The sequence below is a fragment of the Falco rusticolus genome, chromosome 4, assembly GCF_015220075.1.
Source record: "Falco rusticolus isolate bFalRus1 chromosome 4, bFalRus1.pri, whole genome shotgun sequence".
Classification (NCBI taxonomy): domain Eukaryota; kingdom Metazoa; phylum Chordata; class Aves; order Falconiformes; family Falconidae; genus Falco; species Falco rusticolus.
In genome coordinates this window covers 67,967,057-67,991,836 of record NC_051190.1, presented here as the reverse complement: position 1 = coordinate 67,991,836, position 24,780 = coordinate 67,967,057, and the positions used below count along the sequence as shown (strand labels likewise).

General features: G+C 36.7%; 1 protein-coding gene across 4 annotated transcripts in view; it reads right to left on the bottom strand.

The window, feature by feature from the left end:
- MPP7 (membrane palmitoylated protein 7) overlaps positions 1–24,780 on the bottom strand; it is a 157,633-nt gene that overhangs the window by 85,372 nt on the left and 47,481 nt on the right. For all 4 annotated transcript variants that reach the window (XM_037385049.1, XM_037385051.1, XM_037385050.1 and 1 more), the window contains one exon: positions 15,434–15,552. In XM_037385049.1, the coding sequence (XP_037240946.1) occupies positions 15,434–15,552 (119 nt within the window). The remainder of the gene's footprint in view (positions 1–15,433; positions 15,553–24,780) is intronic.

The window sequence follows — 24,780 nt, the reverse complement described above, 5'->3', positions numbered from 1 at the left end:
GCTAAGAAGGTAAAGCAGCACTGCGCAGTAAGAGCAGATAGTCTCCAATTCACTGCCAGACTTCCTTGAAGGCTAAGTTCAAGATGTCATTTAGATGCTAGAAACAAAACAAATACTTGCCTAGATTTAATGCTTCTCTCAATAAATGCCTTCCCGTTTCTTCAGAAAACACAAAAACTTACATAATCATAAAACAGTTCTCATTTGCCCAAAAGTACATTTTACTTGCAATTTGCATTATAATCTTAATTTCTCCTGACACTATTGTTTTTAAACACTCATCACAAATTTGATACAGAACCAAATTTCCAGGTATTTTTCCAAAAGCAAGTGATTTGCACTGCTCTGTTAACAATATAAAACCAAAGGAAAGAACTTTGTAACCCTACACACCCAAGTGAACAGATTTCTAACATGAGCAAAGGCTAAACTGCGCTTCTGGTTGTCCGAGATTTTTCTTTTTCTTTTCCTTTGTGTTTCCAGCAAGTTCCATTCTCTACATAACTAAGATCTTGCAGAAATCCCAATTAAATAATAATTTAAGAAAATAGACAAAAAAACTAGGATTCACTGCATACAGCCTAAGAAACCTTGACATAGACTTGCACTTTTTCACTTTTGCTATTCAGGCAGAGCCTGCTAAATTTAAATCATGAAGAGTTTGGTTTATTCCTGCTTAGTACAATAAACATCATCCTTACAGTCTCTACTCAGTGATGATAGTCCAAGATCCAAATCAATTCAGTTTCCCCGAGTTCCTAATAATACTGAAGAGATCACTTCTGTACAACCCAATGATACTGAATTAACCCATTCAAAACCCAAACTGTAATCACAGAGAGGGACATCTGTGCTTTGAGTTAAAATTAAATATATCTACACAGACATACATTTATCAATTAGCACCATCTAGTGGGGTCAGTACAATTTATGTAATATGAGAAATATGTAGCTCACCATTCTGTTTTTTCTACATCCTGTGCAACATGTTATGATATAGCACAGGTCAAACAATTAATAAAATTCAGATGTTAAAAAAACCCCAAACCAACCTCAAAGTCTCTCATTTTAATTCATAACATTATGTTATTCCACTATAAATCACATGGTAAGAAAAATACTGACACTGAAATCTGCACAAACATACGTACAAAAATTTATTGACAGGAAGAAAAAAAAACACCTTCTAGGCATTCATACACAGGCAAAACACAACTACAATTTAATTACTATTTTCTATTTTTACTCTTCTGTTCCCCTACCACACACCTCAAGAAAAATCCACCACTCTTCAAAAGGAGCTACTCTGAAGCATGCAAATATTGAAAAAAACCTTCTATTTAAAGTCTCCATCAACAGAGCAGAATTCTGCTGTAAACACAATTTTTGCTAAAAATGGATGAAAGTGTCACAAACACTGGATCACAACCCAAAACACTAATAAAATCACAGATTAAATACTTCTGAAATTTTTGAAGTAATTAATTTAAAAGAGGTCACCATTAACAAAACCAGATCCTAAGAATTAACCATACTAACTTAAGCCATTTCTCAAATATGAAATCTAGAAATTTAGTCAGTTTTACATTAAGAACTGTATGGATTTAAGTCGAGCAAACGCTGAAGAATTTCATATGCAAAAGCTAACAGTAGCAAACACACCACCCCCACCCCATTCATCAACCATATGCAAGAAAGACTCACAAATAAAAAGCAGCAGCACATGAGGGTGCCTAAATTCAACAGGTAAAACCCCTATCAGCCTCTGTCAACAGGCAAGTGAGCTAAAAACATTACCGTTCCCTTCTCCGTCTGCCTGCTTACAGTCCAGGTAAAAAACAAAGCACAACCAATTAATCACTAAAATTAAGTACGTGCTTAAGGATATTAGGACAAGTCACGAGTGTGAAATTAAGCACTTCCTTAAATGCTCTTTAATGAAGCTATGGTCATGAAAGCAAAGAACACCTACAAGGTGATGGATTGCATTCAGATCTTCCCTGGTTTCTAAAAAAGGTGATTAACAGCACAACTTTCCAAACTGGTCACAATAAATCAAGTGGAATTTGGAAAATAAGGGACAGACACCTCTCGGCTGAAATCTCAGTCCTAAAGTGAATATGTAAAACAAAGTTGTGAAATCTTAAAAAATAGGTAACAAAATTAAAAAGCACTTTATGGTGGTTAGTAAAGGAAGATCAGAATTCTGTTCTTTCCTACTACACTTGGCACTAGGTGAAAGTCAGTTTTATTTTGGTTTGTGGAAATAACAGTAAAAGTGGGTGAAAACCCAGAAAAATAGAAATATGGGGAGAAAATATGTAGACCATGGGGAAAGAAAATTAAGATCAATAAAAATCAGCAGTGGAAGACCTGCGGCGAGTAGTTCAGAAGTCACAGAATGTAAGAACAGAAGATGCCAAGGCCTGCGCAGTACAGCCAGGTGCCAGGCTGCAATTGAAACTAAATGGAAATCAAAACAAAGAGGGTCTTATAAATTAATACCAACAAACAAGATTTATAGTAAGAATTTTAATTTAAAAAAAGATGAAGACAGCACCTGAATTTTATTTAAAAGGATAGAGATGTGTTAGGAGTAAAATGGCCCAAATATGTACAACCAGGTAATTACAGTATGTTAATGAATATAACTAATTCTCACCCTCCCCTGCAGAGGATGGAGAAACACCAACACTGAAGTGGAATGTGTGTTCTAGGATAAAGAGGAGTATGAAAAATAGTGACAAAATATTGGAAAAAAAAATGCAGTAATTTAGGAAAGATTTACTGCCATTTCCCCATACCTTCTCAGACCACTGCACTTCAGCCTTTTCCACTAAATCATCCAAACATGCAAACCCATTTTACAGGAAGCCTCAAATCAAAGCAAACATATTAATTTCTTTTTATATTGGAAGGGGCAACACAGATGTATTTGTACAGGTGTACAAAATCACAGCAATGCCATATCTTTAAATTTTGGAAAGCTGGTAGAAAACAGCAGAAATTGCCTAATGACAGAGGAGACAACAGTAAGATAAGGGAGTTGTATTGGCACTCCTTCTGTTATAAAAAAGAATACCGAGATAAGTTGAGTACTTTTATTCTTCAAGAAATAAGGATCTATGAAAATACAGATCAGTGATACAGAAGTATCAACTACTGGAACGCCAAGAGATTTCCTCAGTTTCCAACCAGGAGCCATCCCCCAACCCCATTTTTTCAAGTAGGATGCAACCAAAGCATTAGCCAGCATTAACTTCACCTGATCTACACTGAATATGAAACCAGCAAAAATTTAAATAGCAGGTGGAAATATCATTAACTAGGGTTTTTTGGTTGGTTTGGGTTTTGTTTTGTTTTTTAATTTTTATGCCCCAGATGCTTTATAACATTAACAAAAGCAAAAGGCAACACATTTCCTTTTATACCATGCAAAAAATGTCCATGTACACTTGACAGAACAAGAAGTTACAAATATTGATTCAGCTTAACTCAGTTGAACTCCCCTGTCTCAAATGGAATACACTGAAGTACTCTCTAACTGTATCCATCTTTGGGTGATCAACCTCAGTGTATGAGAGGTCACTTATATCTACATTCTTAAAGCTTTGGAAAAATCAGTGGAAAAGCTGAAATAAGTAAAGACCAGTATGATATTCCCACAGAGAAGCCATGACAGAACGGTTATGAAAGTGTTAAGAGGAATAATACAAAGGAGAAAAAAATGCACATACCACGAAGGGAATTAAAAGTGTCTCATAGATTAAAAAAATAATTTAGGAGTAGAAAAATAAATAGAAAATAATCCAGTTCTCTTACGTTAATAGACCAATATACATACTCAGAAAACACACAGACAGAGCAGAAGCAAGACAGATGTGATCGAGACATAGGTCTTAGTGGTTACCTGATATGCAAAAAGAAGAGAATACTGCTTACCCTTTGGGAGACGATAATAATAAAACTTGATCAGATTATTAGTAAGAATTAGTTAGAAATTGGCAGAAAGTGGATGTTTCAAGATGAAAGAGCATAGGCACACACTACAAATACCTTGTTGCTTGGAATGTGCTATGGTATGATTTGTAGTTAGCCTTTAATGACATACCAAACTTCAATATGGCCAGCTTAGTATTTCAGATGCCAATTAACATAATTACAATCATGGGTTACTTTTTTTCCTAGAATATTTGAAACTTAGAAATTCAAAATTGCACCCTGATTTATGGTTTGATCCTGATTAAAGCCATGTATGTCTGTAGTGTCATTACTGGATTATTTAATCACTAAATCTCAACAAAAACTGTTCTCCTCCATGAAACCCAATCCGTAAAGCACATTAAAATAGAAGATACTTTATAAAGACGATATCCATACTAAATGTAAAGCAGTACTGAAGCTACCCCGTACATAATCACCAGCATTTATAGCTGGCAGGTTTGGGGTTTTTTAACTCTTAGATGTCAAAATAATTGAGGCAGTCATGCTTGTGAATAATTGACATCACTGTCTTACCTTGTGCAGGTTTTGATTTCTAGCAAAAGTCAACAAGAAACATTGGAAAGAGATAGGGAGACAATATGGATTAACTTTCCAATGAAGAAAACAATACTGTTTTCCCCACCACCACCCCCACTGCTCAGTAAATATCATGTTCTTCATGAATGGTCACACTGTGCCTAAGCCACCGGGGCAGAAAAGCGTCCAAAAAGAAAAGGTTCAGTATCTCTTCCTCTTGGGAGCAATGATTTCATGTTAGAGGTCTATGAAACATGGTGAAGGAGAAAGGCAGCAGGGCAGAAATAAGAGGAAAACCAACTTAAAATTGAAGGGAAGAGCACAAAGTGCCTACTTGGCATAACACTCTCTGAAACAAACAGGTCTGAAGCAGAAATGTGTCCTTGCTGACCAGTAGATGCATCCAGAGTGGCATACTGCTGCATCTAGTATAGATAATGTGCTTCTATTTCCCTAATGAATTTAATCATGTGTGTACTTTTCTAGCAAACTTTAAGCTGGAGTAGCCAGCAAGAGGAAACCCATACCTGGAAGGACTCAAGATCTTAACCAGTGGCTGGGTAAAGGGTCCAGGCATGCCTATCTGTAGTTGGACTTGAAAGCCTGTGCTGGTATTTGAGGCACCTGTAAACGTGGTTGTGCTTAGAAATCTCAAGAGCAAGGGGGCATGTGCTTTCAGCTGTGAACTTCAGCCCTAATCAGCTGGACAGGAGAAAAGGGACCAGGCTATCTGGTTTTTTATTTATATGAACACCGTTGGTGCTTCGGTGGGTAAAGGCCCTGCTCTGCCTGTGACAGCCTTTCCGGCCAGCTGGGCTAGCAGCACAGGGGCTCAGCCTTCCTCGTGGTTGGACCTGTGAATGGGAACAGCAGTGACCACATTCATGTGTCAGGGCACCAGACGAGGTTTCTGCAGCTGAGGCAGAGGAGTCCCTCATGTCCTGGGGTCAGCTACACTTGGCAACTCTCATAAGACCCTCAAACTTCAGCACTGATGGAGTAGAAAAGGTTAAGTATCTCATCCAGTTTGCATGTAATGAAATAGCGTAACTTTGCAAATACATGCAAACTAGGTGAGAGTAATGTTTTCCCTATGAATTCATGTGGCCACATTAACATGGCATACAAATATTTCATCTTTATACACCTACTCTGTTAATTTCCCTAAGAGACAAGGATTTAATCCAATCCTTACTTAGTGGATGAGAAACAGAAGAAGCCTGCAGACATACATGGGAAGACACACTGAAGGAAAAACTGGGTCTTAGTAAGAAAAATGGAGGAGGGCAAGACAGCTGCAATAAACGTTAACATAATGTATGCATGTGCAAATCTAAATGGCCCACTGAGGCACCAGTGCTTTTTGAAAATAAATCCAAGACAGCTCTAACTTTAGACAAGTCAATGTTTTTAAAACTGTGACTACAGGAATAGGAAAGATTTTTACACCACAGGTACCCTTAGAGTGGTTCAGCTGGAGCAAGATACCATGAAATCTTTTTCTGTAGCACAGAAACAGACTATGTCACCATACTGAAAATGCTACATCAAAGAGAAACTGTACCTTTAGGTTTTGTTATTTGCTATTGCACTAAAGACATAGTCAAGTTATAGAAATTGCTCATTATTCATCCTTGATTTGCACAGACAAGTAAGCCTTATGCTTTGCATGTTTTTAAATCTTTTTTCTTCAGCACCTTGTTGGTTACTCTGCAGTGACTGCGCGCCATGTGGATAGCACTGGTAGGTTATGCACTTGCATGCTGCAGCTCTGAATGAAACTTGTGTTTGAAGCAAACTTCCACGGATGCCACCACACCTGCAAAGCGAGCACTGGATTCTACAGAGATACACAGAAATGGCTATTAGAGGAACAACTTATGGTTAAGAGAACAGTGCTATACAAAAAATGCTATCTGTAAGCCTAAAGGAATAATGCACTATGTTGCTCTCTTCTTTCCATGCTTTCAAGAGGAAAAAAGGAGTTATCATAGAGATGACAAAGAAAGTTTAAAAACAAAAGTGCTTAAGGCAGCACAGAGAAAAGAAATGGGGAACAGAAAAAGAAAAGATAAGTAAAAACTGTATGTGTATGCCTGTAATTCAGACAAAGGAGGAAAGATGGTGAGGACGTATTACCTTCATAAGGATTAGCTCAATGGATAATTGAGACTTCCAAAAAAAGAAGGAAAATTAATGTAAGCAGTAATAAAAACTGCTGGTAGGAAATACAGACAGGCATTTTTGCTACATCTTATTTTTATTAAATCTTACTGTATCAGTTTCTATGCTTCAGAAAGATTTTATAAATATTACATCCCACCCTTCTTAACTCTTACAACGTTTTTGCACTGCAGAGGCTTGTTTGGGTAGTTATGACTTTCTGTCCTTAAAAGGAAAACAGTCCAAGACAGTAACAAAAAAAAAATTGTTTTAAACGCTCCCTCACATGTTCTGCCACAGAACTTCTGGTCCAAGAGGAAAGAACACTGTAGAAAAACAGTTTAAAATTACATTATCCTTGGATGTCTTGGATTTATCAGACTACTATTACTGAGCAGCTTACAAGACCTTTGATTGGCCTCAGTATCACAGACAAAAAAAATGTATCACTTTGGTTAAATAAATACTGTAGAAGCTTTGTAAGACAAGAAAAACCTGGATATGAGCATAGATTTGGGTACTAAAACTTCTCTTCAGACCGCTGTACCAGTTTTGTCACCAGGCTGGTACATTGCCCCCTCAGTAACAATGAAATTACAAACTATTTGTCTTAGAAGGATTGATTTGCTTCTTTTATGTCCAGTACATTTTGGCTGGATTTCTGCTACTTAGCAGAAACTTTAAATCAATTACCACTGATCCAAAAAAATGCCTCCGTCTGGATTTTAACCTAAACCAAAGTTTTTTCACATTCCAAAGCACTGATTTATTCACAAGTTTCAAGTAATAGTCATAGACCAACATTTCACACCTCTGACTTAATAAGCTTATCTGCTTTATTTTTCATTTCGAAAGTTTGTTGGTACAACATACCTGTAGAGACTTCTGATATCAACCCAAATTCTACAGCTTTTATGACACTAAACTCTCAACAAGACAATTTAATTGATACTTTGGAAAATGATCTTTGAATTATTTTCTTATTATTATTTTTAACAAAGTTGGCTGAAAGGAGGAGTTGATGACAGGCACAGGACTTCCTTTTAAAATCTAGATGAAAAGTTGCAAGTGCCTATTACTAAACACATTAGCAACTCTGATGTAGAAACCGCAGGATGCTAGGGATACCAAATGTCCAAACTTCTGACAAAGAAGTTAAACACTAGCCATCCAGTTAAACTTCTACCAAAAAATACAAAAGAAAAACAACTGAAAAAAAAATACAAAAGAGTATTCACCACAGAGGCACCCATTCAACAGACTTCAGGACAAAATGATTATTTATGTCTGCTAGCTATCTGTTTCCTAGTAAACTATCTACCACCTACAACTATAACAAATACTTTTAGTTGAACCACCACATATGATCCATATTTCACCATAACTGCACTAACCCATCCATTTGGCGCTAACTTGACATGCATTTTCTTACAATGTAGGTTACACCATCCAAAGCTATGGTTGACCACTTTTTCAATAAATTGGAGGTGCATTTTTTCACTTTATTAAAGGCACTAATAAGCACAGGTACAGGTATGTATGTGTGAACACACATGGCAAACCAACTTTGTTTTTACTCAGAAGAAAGAGTAAACCTGTTACATATTATAACATGGAAGGTTGGGGGCTTTACCTATGATTTCAAACAGGAACCTATTTTTATTTTGCTTAGTTTTGCCCGGTTATTAGCTGATGTACTGCGTTTAATACAATAAGAGCACAAAGAAGTCAAAGGGTTCAAAACACACACATCAACCAGAACCACCCCGAATTTCAACAAGAGAAGCAGTAATCTGCTCAATGCCTGGCTGTTAGCTACCTTTTCCCTAATGTTTCCATGGAAACAATATCACCCTGAATAAAGTAAAGATTCTGTACTATTTTCTATAAAACTTCAATTACCCAATTTTGATCAATCTGATCACTGTTCCCATGGAAATTAAGTTTAAAGGCAGCTGACTGCCTCCAGCTAAGAGAGATCTCTTTACTTGCAGATTTCAGTTACTGGCTATTGAGCAAGTCTCAAAAAAATCACTTTGGCTTCAAAAGTAACACTTTAAATTTATGCAGCATTTCATAAGGAATAACACCTTGCATTACACTTTTTTTTTAATGCAATAATTTTGATGGAAGCAAAATGACTCATTGCTTCAGTGGTAATTACTCCAAATACAAATGCAAACTGTTGTCAGTCACCAAAAGGATTTCTTACAGCATATTATTTTTCCAATATTTTCATCTTTAGATAAGCAGAAAGCATGTGGGAAGCTTATATTTCAGTATATGAATTAGACCATTACCTACAATACTTTGGATGAGAAGAGTAAAGAAATTCTAGCTCTCCTCCTTATATATTCTGTACATACAACCCGAGCAGGAAGTTTCAAAAATTAACTGCAGATCAAGCTTCCTCTCCAGACAATGAGGGAAAGGAAAAGCCTTCAATTTCTTCCATGCAGCTTTTGTATTTCTTTGCAGATTTAGTGTCCTAATACTGTCCATATATACCTTACTGCTAGATAGTTCTGTAGCGCTGAAAACCTTGTGTATCATGGGGGTTTTTTGCCAATAGGACTTGAGGCAAGACTGGACTATGCCTCTTTCAACAAGAGATTCTCTGAATAAAAACATCCTTACAAAAATACAGATTTCCTTGATCTATGATGATCTGGATTTAATGAATAACAAATTTCTGTCACCTACTATCTAGTACATCACTATTAATGAATTCACCTATAGTAAATTCCTTCTCCCCTTGCCAGAAATAGTAAAAGTTTTCAACCCAGCACAACGGACCACATCTGTGCGTTGTTTGGATAGCCTGCATTACAAGAGTGATAGCTTTACTCTTGCCATGAGTAGGCTTTGCACGCTCTCTCTGACTGAAAGATGTAAACTATAACGTAAGAAGCAACCTTGCTTAATTGTCCTCTAGAGCATGACGAACAATTACTTTTCATTGGCCATGAATTGTTACTGGCTGCCAACCGCCACACTCACACCTCCTCCTCCTCCAGATGGCCAGGTGGTAAATGCTTAGTCACATGGCCTTTTCCTTCATTTTTTACCTTCTCCAAAGCAAACAGCATTTCAGACCTCCACATGAATTTACAGATCTGCAGCCTATTCCCTTTACCTGGAAGGCACAACTTGTTAAAAATAAATAGAGTTGAGAACTAAGCAGGAAAGAACCCTAAGGACTTCAAGTACCAAAGCAACGTTTTAGTGAATGAGCTATCAGTTTCAACAATTCCACCCACTCCAAGGTGGTCCATACATCTCTCCAACTCTTCAATGCTTCACCCCAAAACCACAACCCACTCACTGTTAGAGCTGAGATTAGGTGCCACCTATGGTCTACCAAACCCCAGTCCCACTTTCTCTTCTAGTGCACTTTCCAGGCTTTCTGCTCTTGGGTAACACAAATCATCTGAGCTCCTTCTGAGGTAGCTGGTTTTGTCTGCCTTGAAATCAGAAACTGCGCTCACCATTCTCTTAGTAGGTGCAAACACACTAGCCATCAAACTCCCCTCACAAACACACCTGCCCTTCCCGTCTTCTATGTAGCAGAACAGGAAAAGAGTTCTTATGACCCACAGAAAACAGAAATTTCCAACAATAAATTATGAAGATTATATAAATATTAGTTCTAGAGAAGGTATATGTGAAGAATAACGTAATGAGAAAGTAAGTAACTTTTGCATGTTTGTCAAAAAATATTTCAGTATCAGCTTCAAACTGGAAATGCAGCAGCACTCAATATTAGCATCATTAGGCTGCCATAAGGAAAGCCAACTCCACCTCAGCACAATCTCCAACCTTCATTTTACAGCATTTGTGTCATGCATAGATCTTACTCTGTCTAATACATGCTCCTCAACCACCATCACCCTCCCAGACACATACACAGATATCATTCCCTCTGTCTATGGGTCATCCTCACCAAAAGTTCTGAACAATGAGTTCAGAACAATCAGTTGCCACACACAACTCATGCAATCTGAATTCTGTTTCCTTTATGTTCTTTTGGGAAGAAGATCCAAATGTGTGAGCTCATGCCCAGGCAGGAGCACTCACCGTTCAGATACACAACACAGGAGGTGAATGCAAACGATCCGTGCAGCACGCACCTGGATGTTGGTTGCAGAATGCCTGACACATCACAGGGAAGGGGAAGCTGCACCATATGACCCCTCCACCAGTGCCAAAAGAACCTGCACAGCTCTTCCCAGGTGAAAGGTTGGACAGTTACGAGTTAGTCTATAACATAAAGCAAGCCATGAAATCTCATTGACATTCTGATTCTGTACTGTAGATGCAAAGCCATTCATCCTACAGACTAACAGCTTTTTTTCATGAAGTTTGCATGTAAAGCTCTGGGTAAAAACTATGAGTGTATATAAACTTGCCTACAAACTAGGCTTGTACCAGTCCAGGCTGAAGATTTAGCACGTTATCTGCAGATTGTTAATTTTACCACTGTAAGCATGTGTCCGATCAATCCCTTTTGCTTTGCCCTAGTCAGCCCATTTTTTGTTTTCCTCATTACCATCTTTATTTTTCTCATTACCAACAAAGGAACCACAAGAGGCTGAAAGCATCTACATTTACATACTGAAAAATCTGAGTCTTCACACAGAAAATTTCCAACACTTCTATACCACAATGATTATAGAATTTGGGCTGTATAATCATATCATTCAATTTACATGCCAAATAAATTACACCATGATATTCTTGACATTTTGGGAAAAGTTGTAATCTGTTGATATGGACAAACACTAGGACATACAAAATAATTTCTCACAACTTCAAGTCAAGTCATATCCTGGTGAAAGTAATAGAAAATTAGCAGAAATTAAAAGTTTTGCAGGGCCAGCTACCAAAATACTATACAGTTATAATAAAATCAGATTAGATACACCAAATATTCCTTATTTTTGCAGTAGATATTTTCTTTTCCAGTGCCACGTACTGCTTTTTGGAGGTACATACTCTTCCCTATCAAGAGGAACAGCAACACCACTTGCTGTGGCTTCTTTTTTGTAATGCAAAGTACAGTACTAACTAAAGAATTGTGCATGCTCTGAGCTGGCCAAAACCAATCAATAAACTGCAATTGGTTAAGAAATACTTTGGTAGCAGCCCAACAGATAAGTTTACTCAATTCTTGAGCATTACATCCACAATCAGAAATGTTTGAGGTGACAGTGCAAGCAGAAGCTTCACCCTGGAGCTAAACAGACAAACAGTAAAACATGTGTCTGGTGCACTAACAGCGAGCAAATGCACATGGAAATTCTTGCAGCTCCTCTAAAAATAAGCTAAAAGAGTAGCTAGAACAGATCTTTATTTATCCCTTCTGTTCCTCTAAAAAAAAAAAACAAAACAAACAACTCCAAGCAGAGCACATGTGTACTATTTCAGGTTTCAGCTATGCTAGTGCTTATAATTACCCTGAAGGATCATCTTTTCATGTTTCTCTTCTATAAATCTCTACAGAATTACTGGGATCTCTGCTATATAAAAAGTAATAAGATGGCTGAAGATTTTTGGTAGAACTTGAGAGAGTTGTGTAATAAGACAAGGAAGTAACAAATTGAGGAAAGCAGAGACAAATTTTAAACATTCACTGTCCAGAGCCAGTTTTCTCTTCCAAATTGTCAACAACAGTTGTGGGTTCCCTCTTCTCTATACTTTGCAAACTAAAATCTAATCAACAGATTCATTTATGGAGAAAAGGGATAGCAAGAAAAGTTGCATCAGTTTTTGCTGGTTTTACTTACTACAATAGGAATGTACTGTAGGGAACAATCCAGTATTTGCAGGGGAATGGACTGGATGATCTAATACAACTTTTCCATTTCTAACTTCTTAGAACAGTTCAGGCTGATCCAAGTTCACAGAGAGATTTCTGTCCAACAATACTGAATGAAGAGAAGTCCAAGAAAAGGTTTGGGGCTTTTTTTTTCTTTTTTCTTCCCCTTTTTTCTTTCTTCTCAATATTATGAGAGCCAGAATAGCAAACCATATATCATAGTATACAACCATACAGAAAACACTATGATAATTAAATACCCATAAAGCTCAGACTATCTGTAGAAAAAGTAGGAAGTTCATTTTATACTTAAGCCTTTTAAGCAGCTTAAAGCATATTATCCATTTTTTAACTTAGGAAAAAAGCTCTTTTCTAATATTTGAAATTATTAAACAGTAAGGTAAGAAGATGAACATAGAAATTTTTATTAAGAAGTGTGTCTATCTTAAATAAAGAAATATTAGTGCCTCATTAGTAGTATACTCATGCTCATTTTCTTCCAAAACTGACACATACCAGGATCGCAACATCCTTGGCTCTGAACTACTACTTTTTTTTTTTTTTTTTTTGAATTACAAAATATCTGTCATCATTCTCTGCCTAAGGAATTAAAAACATTTGTCTTTGCAAGTACAGTTGACTTTAAGATGTTATTGCTAGGAAAAATACTCTTTCAAATAAGACAACAGGACTGAAAAATAAAGATTTGGCACTTCTGAAGCCTTGTAACAGGGAAAAACTATGGCACATGGGGTTTGTTCTTCTGCTCTTACAGCTCTCTTCCAAAAAGGCTATGGACTGCCTTCTCTGAAACTTGATAGGATACTGAATAATCCTTCTAAAAATGTGCTAAAGGTCAAACAAATATCATGAGTTTCAGATACAGTTAAGCCCATCTTGGGGCAGGGATGTGAACTAGATAACCTTCTGAAAGCACTTCATGCCCTACTTTCTATACCTGAACTCCACAGAAATCAAAATGTAAGGTTTAATAGCCTGTAATACGCACTGGGTCAAACCAGATGCTTTTAATAGTCTCAATTCTTACAATCAAAAACCTTTGTCTTTTGAATGAGATTAATATGGCATATTAAAGAAGTGCAACTAAATGCAGTTGCAAGAATTAAGTCTATTTCAAGATAGTGTGAGACTTAATAGGACATTAAAAGCACCATTCACAGGGTCAGTTACATGTACATTTAATACTTGGACCTAAAACATACAAGATAAATAATAAAGATGGCTGGAATACTTCAGTGGCTTCTTGTTGTAAGGGCAATAAAGTGACCATTCACTGATCCCCAAAACTTTCTAACTTTCTCAAGAAAGCTTTCTTGTGAATTCTTTTTTGTTGAAATCAGAAGGACCAATCCACCCTGCAATAACAAGCAACATGGTAACTAGGGCATACAACTAGGAGAAGCACTAGGAGACTCAGCTTTTCCAAACTGCCAGCATATGCAAGGTGAGTAAACCAGTTACTGTCGTGCTGTCTTTGCCTTCTTTAGGGGGAAGAGGCAAAAGGGTACAAGTGAAGGAGTTTGAAAAGGTTTAGGTTTTGCCTCAATAGAAAATTAGAGCAAATGTTGAGATGTCCATGTTTCACAGATCCACAGTTAATTTTCTAACCAACCTTCTTTAATTCCCAATCCAGAAAGAAAATTAATTCAGCAACTGACCTGACATTATGCTTAGATGCACACCACTGCCAGCCTGTTTTAGAAAGATGACTGGTGTTCTCTTTACAGTGATCTCCTGAGCGACCTGAACAGACGGCTGCAGCAGAGCGGTAAGGAGTATGGGAACCACTGCATTTCATAAACTTTGATGAAATTGTTTAGGCAAACAAGTATTACCAAGCACTGCTCCCCTCTACATTGCTTTTGTGTATCAGCTACCAGGGAGTACTTGTGTTTACTTTAATATGTAAATTCTTAGCTATTTTGAAAACAATTTTGGCCAGGTATCAACACTATTACATCTTTTTTCCAAATAAGGTATCTGAAAGAAATGGGAAGAGGTGACTTTTTCAAACCTACATTGAAATAATCCCAGTTTTAAGCTTCCTCTAAATTGGTGACTGACAAGGGTAACAAAATCTGGCCAATTATGTGCGAGTCTGGATATATTCACGGCACGGGTTACTACCACCTACTGACTTATTTGAGACCTCAGAATTTCCTTCCAGCTTGAATTAGCTCTGTAATGGAGACTGAAGACATACTTACCATTTTGTAGGAGTGGTACATTTCTAACCAGCTGATTGGTCCCATTTTTCTGCTATAAGCAATTTTAACATTATCGGGATAGCTCTGCATACTCTCATGGCATACTTTGATTTCTTGTTGCTGATCATTTTCATAGCAGGACACTTAAGTATTCTTCCAAAACTTATTTTAGGTCATACTTTAGGCCAACATATTTATGTGCAAAACACAATTTTAAATGGAAGCAAGCCAATAAAAGAAACAGCTTACTAGAATTTCAGTTGACTTTGTTAAAGGAAATTATTTTAAATTAATGTGGCTACTGAACTGTTGCCATACTTGACCTCAGAAAATATATTCCTTCTAATTTTTGCTGTGAACATTTATTTATTTAAGCTAAACTCCAGGTCTTGAATGTTGACCATAAAGAAGTCTCAGATTTCCTGCTACTATTTCGTACTCTTTTTTTTTTTTTTTCTAAACAAGGGCAAACAACATATGTTTGCTGCATTAGCATTGCACTGCCAAAACATCACTCTTAAATGAAATCATCTATGTATTTTTGGTAGAATCTTAACAACTTCCACCCCTGACAGAAACAGATTTAAAACAAGGCTGTTTTGTTTTCACTGAGCAAGAGTTTGATCACTGGTTTACTAGATGGCGCTCAAAACATTTTTCCATATGCTCTTCTCAAAGAGAATCTGACTTAAATGTGGTTTACCTTCACCAGTGAATGAAGGCTTTTTTCAGCAAACATATCCCAGAGGAAGGTCAGGTCTTCCTGGCTGTCCACATGTGGCTGCAGCTGGGCTGGCAATGCAGCCAGCAGCTCGTACAGACCTATAAAATGAAAATAAAACACAAAGTGTAATCTAGAGGTGATCTCATTAATTTCTCTTAACAGTTCTGTGTAATTGGCTGCCTGGAGCATGTCATTCTAACTAAATAGGGAGTCTGGAGTATCTAGCATAACATTAACTTGTAGAACCAAAAGGAACATTTTTAGAAAATTACTAAGAAGCAAGTATTAGCAGTGTACTTTTTACCTTGTCACAGTTGTCAAACTTCTACGACCATATATATTTACACAAGGTTATGCAGAAAATTCATAAAGGTTTTGAAAAAAGGACAAAACCAGAAAAAACATACATTCCTTTGCTTAATCGTTATTCCATTTCCCTTGATGTTAGCCAAAGAGTGAAATGAGTCATGAATAGGAAAAACTTCCTTAAAAGAACAGAAACTGGATAGGGTGGTCCATTAAAAAAAGGTTCGTGGTTTCTCTAAATATTTCTTGCTAATATATTGCTTAATATTTTTTTTATCCTGTGTTCAGTAGGAATCCACAGCAAGACAAAAGGAACCGCTCTGTTTTGCAGGATTAAACCTTAAAAAACAAAACCAACACAGTTTTCTCAGACACATACACACACAGAGAAATATTTCAGTAACATTTTTTCTTTGCAGGTATTTGAGATTCTCCATAGGGTTAAAGCAATTGCTGTTCCCAGTTATTTGTGGCACACCTCACCAGCGGTCTCTGAGGGGCAGACAGTAGCACACTGTTCCACAGTAGCATACAGCATAAAAAATCCATCATGCACACAGGCCATCAAACTGCTGTCCAAGAAATGTAGCAACAGTGTTTGCAGCAGTCCTCTTTAGGGAGGTAACCTGGCATGAGTTGATATCAATTCATAGCACATGTTTAATTTTCCAGTGGGATTACTTGGGGTAAAAAGGACAAAATGCCTTTTTCTCCTGTCTGATGTCTACAAAAACACCAATAGTCTCTTGGGGTCCAAGATACACGGTCCTGTTATTATTTTTAGTCTGAGTAAGTGCCGCTGTTCATCAGAAGGACAGATTTACAAGATATGCTACGGCTAAAGAACATGGTTCTAAGTTACAGGTTACTTATTGTTATCATGCCTATTATCTCCCTTAAAATTATGATTTAGAGTATTTATTAGTAAACATAATTTCACAACCTTTCCAGGTACTACATATCCCTTTCAAAATTACATACAGCACATTTGGGATCTGATTATTTAACATTTTTGTCTTTTTACTGCCTCTCAGTAAAATATTCTGGAAAAAAAGTTCCTTCCAGATACATTCTTTTTGTAGTCCAAGCATTTTTGGTGGTTGGCATTAATTTCTCTTAGAATCTTGCTTTTATTTAAATCTGCTCTTGTTTATGCTTCAGAAATACTGTAAAAATAGAACACAACTCAAATCACTACCATTTTTCACGGACAGAAAAAGAACACTGAGCCTTGCCTAGCGAGACACAGTCAGTGGTTGAGCTGACACCCAGAGAACAGAGGTTTGAATGGGACTCCTGGCTCTGACTTTCCAGACTCAGAACTTAGCAAAAATGGTGATTTTTACCATGCTGTTTGTGCTTAAAAAATATTTTCATTTAGAAAATTTTCAAAGTTTCTTTACACTCAGCCTAATACTTCTGCGCATAGGCACTTTTGTTACTGTAAATACATTTAGCCCAGAATAACCTGAAGGTTAGGAAGTAGATTAGAAAGCTTAATGAAAGCTTAATGTAAGCTTACACTGTGGCGTAATTGCTCAGGAACAATTCGTAAGTGCCACTCAAAAGAAAGAAAATATGACATTCAGCCACTCCCTTCAAATAAGAGATATATAAGAGTAAGCTTTCTTTTCCTTGATGCATCAGATCTGCTTAAATTTCACATATAATCAGGTATAAAACTATTCTATCCTTCTAACTTGCTCCTCAGAGCTTTGGTAATTAAATACCCAGTGGAAATAATATGAAAGTTTATGTTTCCTGATGGATTAAGTATTACAGTAGTGACATAGGGTGAGACTGAATCTGCCTATAATGAGACTCAGGTTTTATGCACAGAACTCCCAGAAAAAAAATCCCACCTGCTGGCACTCCAGGACTGGCTAACCCTGCAGGTGCTTACGCACATTAAGGTTTCCACATCCAGCTCAAATATATCTGTGGCTTCACATATTCACGTAGCTCTGAACTGCCCCTTCTAGAGAAATGGGTGTCCTCATCCCTAGCGCAATACTCTGGCTTTGACAGCAATGCACCCAAGTCTCCAGGGGAAGTGGAAAAAATTCAGCAGGTGCTGACTGATTTTATTCAGTATCATGGTTGCATTTCTAGTTTTGCCCTGCTTTGGCTCTGCAGTCCAGTATTGATAGCTTTCAGCCAGAAGGAAGTCAGGATCCTGCCCTTCAGAGCAGCAGAACCCGCGGACTATGCCATGCAGCATGCTGGACACCACCACACTCCTGCTCTTCAGACAACTCTTGGAACTGAGCACTATGTAGCCAGGAATAAAAAACATCCAAGGAGTCAAATGCAAATCAAGCAGAAAGGATGACTTGGGGTATTTAGTTGGGGAGAACAGAAGACAAAGATCTAGAATTTGTCTAAAGTTTTATTTGTGTAATTCCAGATCATCTGACTCAGCTATAGCCTCCTTCCAAACAAAGTAATGGCAGCAGAAGGTGCTAGCACCGCTAAAGGTTTCCCTTTACAGAAAGAGTTTCATTTTTTCTTGTTCCTTCTGTGGTGTCCAGTACTACAGAATCAAAAATTTTCAGATGGGCATTCAGATTTTTATAGATAAAGAAAAACAGTGTATGAATCTTCCACCCCCACCACACCACTCCACACCCAACTAAAATGTCACATTTTATTTGTGTCTCAACTATATAAAGTATGTTTTTCTTCTTCATTGCAGTATGAAGAAACAGTGAAAATTGTGGCTGGCATATGATTTTACTAGCAAATGGGATTTAAAATAAGTGCTTTTGTGATATGGACAGGGACAAAATAATTTGTAAAGTTACCGTAAACTGGTAAGGAAGTTGAAACAACTACATTGGCAACTACACATTAGCCTAATTTAAACTACTGGATCTGATAACTTGTCACATCCATCTTTCCAACGCCTGAAGGGTAGTAGCTCAAATCTCTGCAGCCCTGTAAGTCGTCACTGTACAGACATGCTGCCATGAGGCAACAGAAGTAATCTGAAATTGACAGCAAAGCCTACTTCAGCCCAACCTCAAACCTCCTGCAAAACTTCTAACTAGCATCTCAGGCAGTTCTGAAAGCCAAAGCCAAAAGCCACTGAAATAAATCCAAGTTTTTTACTATTTTAGTACTGCCAGGGTATTGAAATCAGATTTTTTTTTTTCAGTCTTTTCAGTAGCAATTACAAAGACTGAAGTGATGCTATACTGAACATTTTCGATCACTTCTAAAAACAAAAATTAACTTTCCAGAAGGTCATAGCTATACCTCCTATATTCAGATGAACTCTTTCGTAAATTAAAAATGCATGTTCATGGCGTAAGCCACAGAATGAGATGTACCTCAGCACCTCAGAACTGGATGCTACTGTTGTAATCACATGGCTGCCAGGCCTTGGTTGTGTTCTTGGTCTCAGATTGATGTTTCTCTTAAAGTCCCACCTTATTGATTCATATGATATGCATGGAACTCCTATTAAAAAAAAAAAAAGTATTTTGCAGAGATTTTTGGGAATATGCCCACAATTAAAATAAACACAGACAAAAAAGCTTTTAAAAAATTATCAAGAAGTTGTGTTCAAAAAAAAAAATCATGAAAAGCCAAAGAAAATCCTGGGTTTTTTAATGCCTGATATTGGCGAAATTGTAAATAACCTTGCAAAGAAAAAAAAAAATTGCTTCTTTTTAATACACTGTTGCTATTCTTCTCAGGTTCTTGTCATTTTTTTTTAGCCTAGTTTGCCTAAATTTAACCGGCTTTTATATTTCAAAGGAATCATATACCCACTGGGATTTTCTAGTATCAAAATACTTCAGGTGTCAAAATTCAGCAAAGTAAACATGACTTACACAAGAAAAACTCATTTACTTCAATTTTAAAAAACAGTTCATTTATACAAAGGTCCCAGAAGACCTGAGCATACATAAAAAAATTAACAATGAGTTTAAACATGGAGATGTAAGACTATTTTGCAATTATAAGAGGGGAGGTAAGTCCGGTCAGTCCTACAACATGGCAGAGGTGGGGGGGGGGGAACACACCAAAACCCAGTTCACAATGTAATCACCTCTGGACATTCCCAAATCATTGAAACAGAGAAGGAAACAAGGGCCCTTTCCAAACCAAACAACAGTCCCATACCAAACAAAAAGGTCACATAAACCAGTGGCAGTGATAGTCAATTCCAGACAAACAAGGAGCTCCTAGTTTTAGGTACTAGTATGCTGCTATTTATATGCATGTTATATAAATTAGGTACAGTATCTAACACTTCTGTGAACTAAGTAAAAGCCTATAGCATGTAACATCAATAAAAAGAGACAAACATTGAACACAGGAATACTATAAAACTCTTGTAAGAGTGGAAGGGGGAGGAGGTTGTTTTAAGGTGCTTAGTCTATTAAATCTGATTACCTGATTCAAGAATAAAGAAATTTAAAAGTAATAAATTAGTACTGGACATACAATACACTTTTCATGAAATTCAGTTCATCTAAGAAAAGGGCCACAGGGAATTAAAATACAATGACTAGATAACCTTGTCTACAGAAATAGTCCATATAAACTATATGCATGTAGATAATCTAAACATACATACATAATCTAAAAATAAAATTTACAACAGCTTGTCATAAACTAAGATTTTGGACTTGTTGCAAGAGCAAGTAAGACAAAATGGCTGCAGAATAAAGCTTGCAGCATTATGCCACCTTGGACTAAGGAAATAATTTCAGGAGGAAAATCCAGCTACATTTGAAAACCCAGCACTGTCCCTCTTTAAAAAGATAACAGACACATTTCAATTTTTTCTTTTTACACACTTAAGCAGTTCCTGTCTTCAGAGCATCTTCAGCTTTTCCGTAGCCTAATTAATATGATTTAGTTTCATTCAGTCTGAAGAAGAGGGCGTATAATGATGGCAATTCAATTTAAAAAAGTGTACGCTAAATTTGTACATGTAGTAAGATTTAAGACTAAGCAGACATGGAAAGCTTTTAAATCAGAAACAACAGGACATAAAGAATTTTTCCAGTTCTAGAAAATTGCTTCCTTTGTAGTGTTATATTCTATAGAAGACTGCTTGTTCCTAGGAGGAGAATAAATGGCTAAGCAATTGATGAAAGTGTTCCCGTACTGAACCACTCACACTGCAGATTCCAGATGCTCTACATTCTTGACATCAGAATGGAAAAATTTACTGTTAGTCTAGAGAAATTTAATATCACCATTCTTGTCATATCCTTCATAGCTTCATTATTAGGACAAGTCTGTGGAAGCTATAAACTAGTGCTAAATGATAAAAAATATGGTCTCTGCGTTCCATCACTCTTGCATATTACAAGAAAACACCAACTTCGTTTTGGTTAGCATTAGGAAAGAAATGGAGACAAATGGATGTGCATTTGCTTTCATATGTTAATTAATTTCCTGAATTAGCGTTCTGAACAACGATGCCAGACTTAGAATCAAAAATTTTTACAGTAACTAAGGGATAATAAACACTAAAGAACATATATGTAAGCCCAGAACAACACTGTAAAATTTTATTGTATTAATAAAATGGGACACACCAACCTTTAAATTTTCCACTTTGTCAAAGGTAAAATAATCAGCACCATTTGGTGCCATTTATAACAAGCTGACATTTTTTCACATTTGAACTGTACTTTACAGTTCTATAAAGACTCAGACAACACTTGCTTTACACAAAAGCAAACAGCATTGCAGAAGAAACACTCGTTCTGACATCCTTGCTGCTGCACAATAAAATCAGTCACTAGCACCAAATACTGAATATTATTTGAATCTGAAGTTTGAGATCAGTATTTATGCACAGGTTCCACTAAAAACATATGCAGTACACTTATGTATTAGGATAGACATACTGCACCATCCTATCAGACTCCAGTTGTAAAAAGACCATTATGTGCTCAACTTTATGTGCCACAAATAGTTCTTTTTTATGTTCTCTTAAGTAATTCCACTGAACATATGGGCTTCCTGACACTGCAAAAAGTTAAAGACTAACAATTTTTCTTTGCAGAACCAGAGTGATTAACTCATTCCAGTATGTACCTCTTTTTAATTTTGCAGTTTAGTGTTTTTTAAAAAAGGTTAATCTCAATTTTCAAAAGGTACAGGATACTGAGTAACTAGATAATCACAACATGGAAGTGCATAGCGCCTTTGGAAAAAAAAAAGTATTTGTTTTGATTTATTTGCTAATTCACAAAAAAAGTAAAATGCTGAAATCCTTATGGATAGCACAGCAACAAAAATGTCAATGTTCTATTTTTTCCTAATGAAAACAAGAATTTTGCCATAACTGTCCTCAAAGAATAAGATTACATACTAAGGGCAATACAGTCTTTTAACTTAAAAGTTGTACCCAATTTTTATTCCTACAAGCTACAGTAATTTGTTAACCCACCTTAAAACAACATTATGACAGAAAATGTTGAAAGCGAGCAATCATTTAAACCCACCACTCTTAAAAAAATTATTTCCTTCAAAATGGAAAAGTCTTTAGTTTTGGAACTTGGCTCCCAGAGCTAAAGAATCCACAGTTGTTTGAAACAGTTATTGGTCTTTTAGGATTTGTCTCAACATGTGTATTTCAGATTTAGCATACCACATACCGTTACGTTCTGATGCGAGTTAAATAGTTGATCCCTGTTTGCATTCATACAGGGCAAGGCTGTTGCTTCAGAGCTCTTGCTTGTATGGCTCATCAAAGCTGCTTCAAAATCAAAACCCCTCAAAACGTAGTTACTAGACACTGTGTCAACAAGAATACTTTGAAAGTTCATAAAATGTACTTTCATGAGTATTCAAAAGCTCCCCTATTACCTGCAAGAATAACACATACATAAAACTGATTTAAAGTGACCTATCAAGCACAAATTAATAAGCAGCTTGTAGAAAGCTCCTACAAAGATCTGACTTTTTTTTTTTTTGTGAAAACTCTTGGCTCCTCACCTGAAGCTGCATACCATGACACCTTGAATAACCCTGATTAATTGACTGCTTCTTTGTACAGACATCAGGTCGATGAGTCTTTAGTTTTTCTATCTAGATCTTCATCAACACTAGAGGAGGCAATAGCAAGTACCTGGCAGGCAGTCTGGAAAGAACTCATTCCAGCACTAGGATGTCACTGGGCACACTCACCATGTTTAACTCTTAAGTCACAGTTTGCAAGGTTAAGAGACTTGGCACTGGGGAGAGGTGGCCAGGTATACTAAATGTGGCATTGCACACCTGCAAAAGGAGGACACTATCTCATTAAGAGAATGAATAAGGATTTCTAACAACAGAAGCCAAAACTCGTTACAACTCAGCTGTGCCTAAAACTAGCAGAACATAATTTGATTACTATGTATCTCAACCTTTTATATTGTGTCTTGAGAGTAGAAAAAAAAAAACCCTACAATCCTAGGCTGTACTGATGGCAAAACCATGCCAGTATATTATTTTGGTGTTGTGATTCACTGTATGACTGAGTTTAAAGTTTAACACTCAAAACAAGTTATGCCACTACATCAATCACTTGTATGTGCATACTGACACATACACATGATATACAAGTCTATAGAGGCATATAGGAAAGTTTAAAGAGTCAAGTACATCATCATCCTATCTTGATAATATGTTTAGAAAATCAAACTGTTCAAAATAAACTATTTAGTAGTTTATCCCTAAGATTAATATGCTGCATTGAGGCACTTTTCAGTTTTTTTAAAAATCAATGTTATTTTGAAAGCAAAATCATATTTGAACCCCTGTGTTTCACAACAGGCAACTAACAGCTAGCAGGGAAGCTTCTCACTATCTCTTGATAATGCTAGATTTCCTTCAGCTTAACAGCTGCAGGTTTTTTTTTCAATCAGCCAGTATTTGATGTGATGTTGGGCTGAGAAGCCACAGAACCTTTCACCTGACAGTAAATGCACAGAATATGTACACTCTGCTAGCTAACGTGGACGCTGACATGGATACACGCGAGCAGTACAGCATGGCAGTCTGCTCTTGGCAAAGGACAGCTGGCATCACTGTCAACCATTTGTGTAATTAAAGCTTTTTGTTCAACACACATAGCTATACATTTAGGCCTCTGGTTAGAAACAATATAGGCTGCCATACTTTCAAATTTACCACAAAACTACACATTGCTTAAAAAAAAAAAAAAAAAAAAAAAGGTAAAAATTATTGCAGCTGCCAGACCATTTGAATTTAAATTTCTGGCCAAGAACTGTAACACTTTTAAAGAGCTTACCATCAGTAAATATAATTACACACATTTTCTGATTCCACACTGCTGAATCAGCCTAGCATAATATAAAATATTAATGCAAAACAGAATAGTTTAGAGAAATTTCATTCTACTTTGAAGTTTTCCAACAGTCAACATAAATATGTTGATACCAAAATAAATACCCTTTCCAACACCAGCAAGTTATATTTTTAAAAAATTAAACCTGATAGCCATTAAAGCTAGCTGTATGTCTCATAGTTTCCCAAATCTTTCATATGAATGTTAGCCTAAAAGCCATTTAATGCCTCTGGCAGCTAGAGATGGGGAGAATTCAAGAATGCATGGTAAAATATTGGCTCTGTTTATTAATTCAGTATAAATTTTGCCTCTGCTAGCGTATCAGTGTTCAATAAAATTTAGCCATATCTGTGCATGTCAACATAGTGAGAAATTTTAGTAGCCTTGAAATCATGATGCAGCCAAAGGCATTTACATACTAGACTTGGCGTGGCACACCTATGCCTAAGTCGTAAGCAACAGCATGAACCAGGCGAGCACAGACTTTCCCTCTGCTCTGTTTCCACCACAGCATGTCAGCAGGGAAGCAGCAGCAGTTTGGAGCAGGAGTCAATCACCCTGCAAGCCTTTGCCCTGGCAGCCTCCGATGGAAGAGCTACCCCCAGAAATCTTTCCTTCATCACTCTCCTAAAATCCCTTTCTCTTCATCTCATAACAATGAGTCCAGCTCTTTGGCCACCATTTTATGTTATTACAT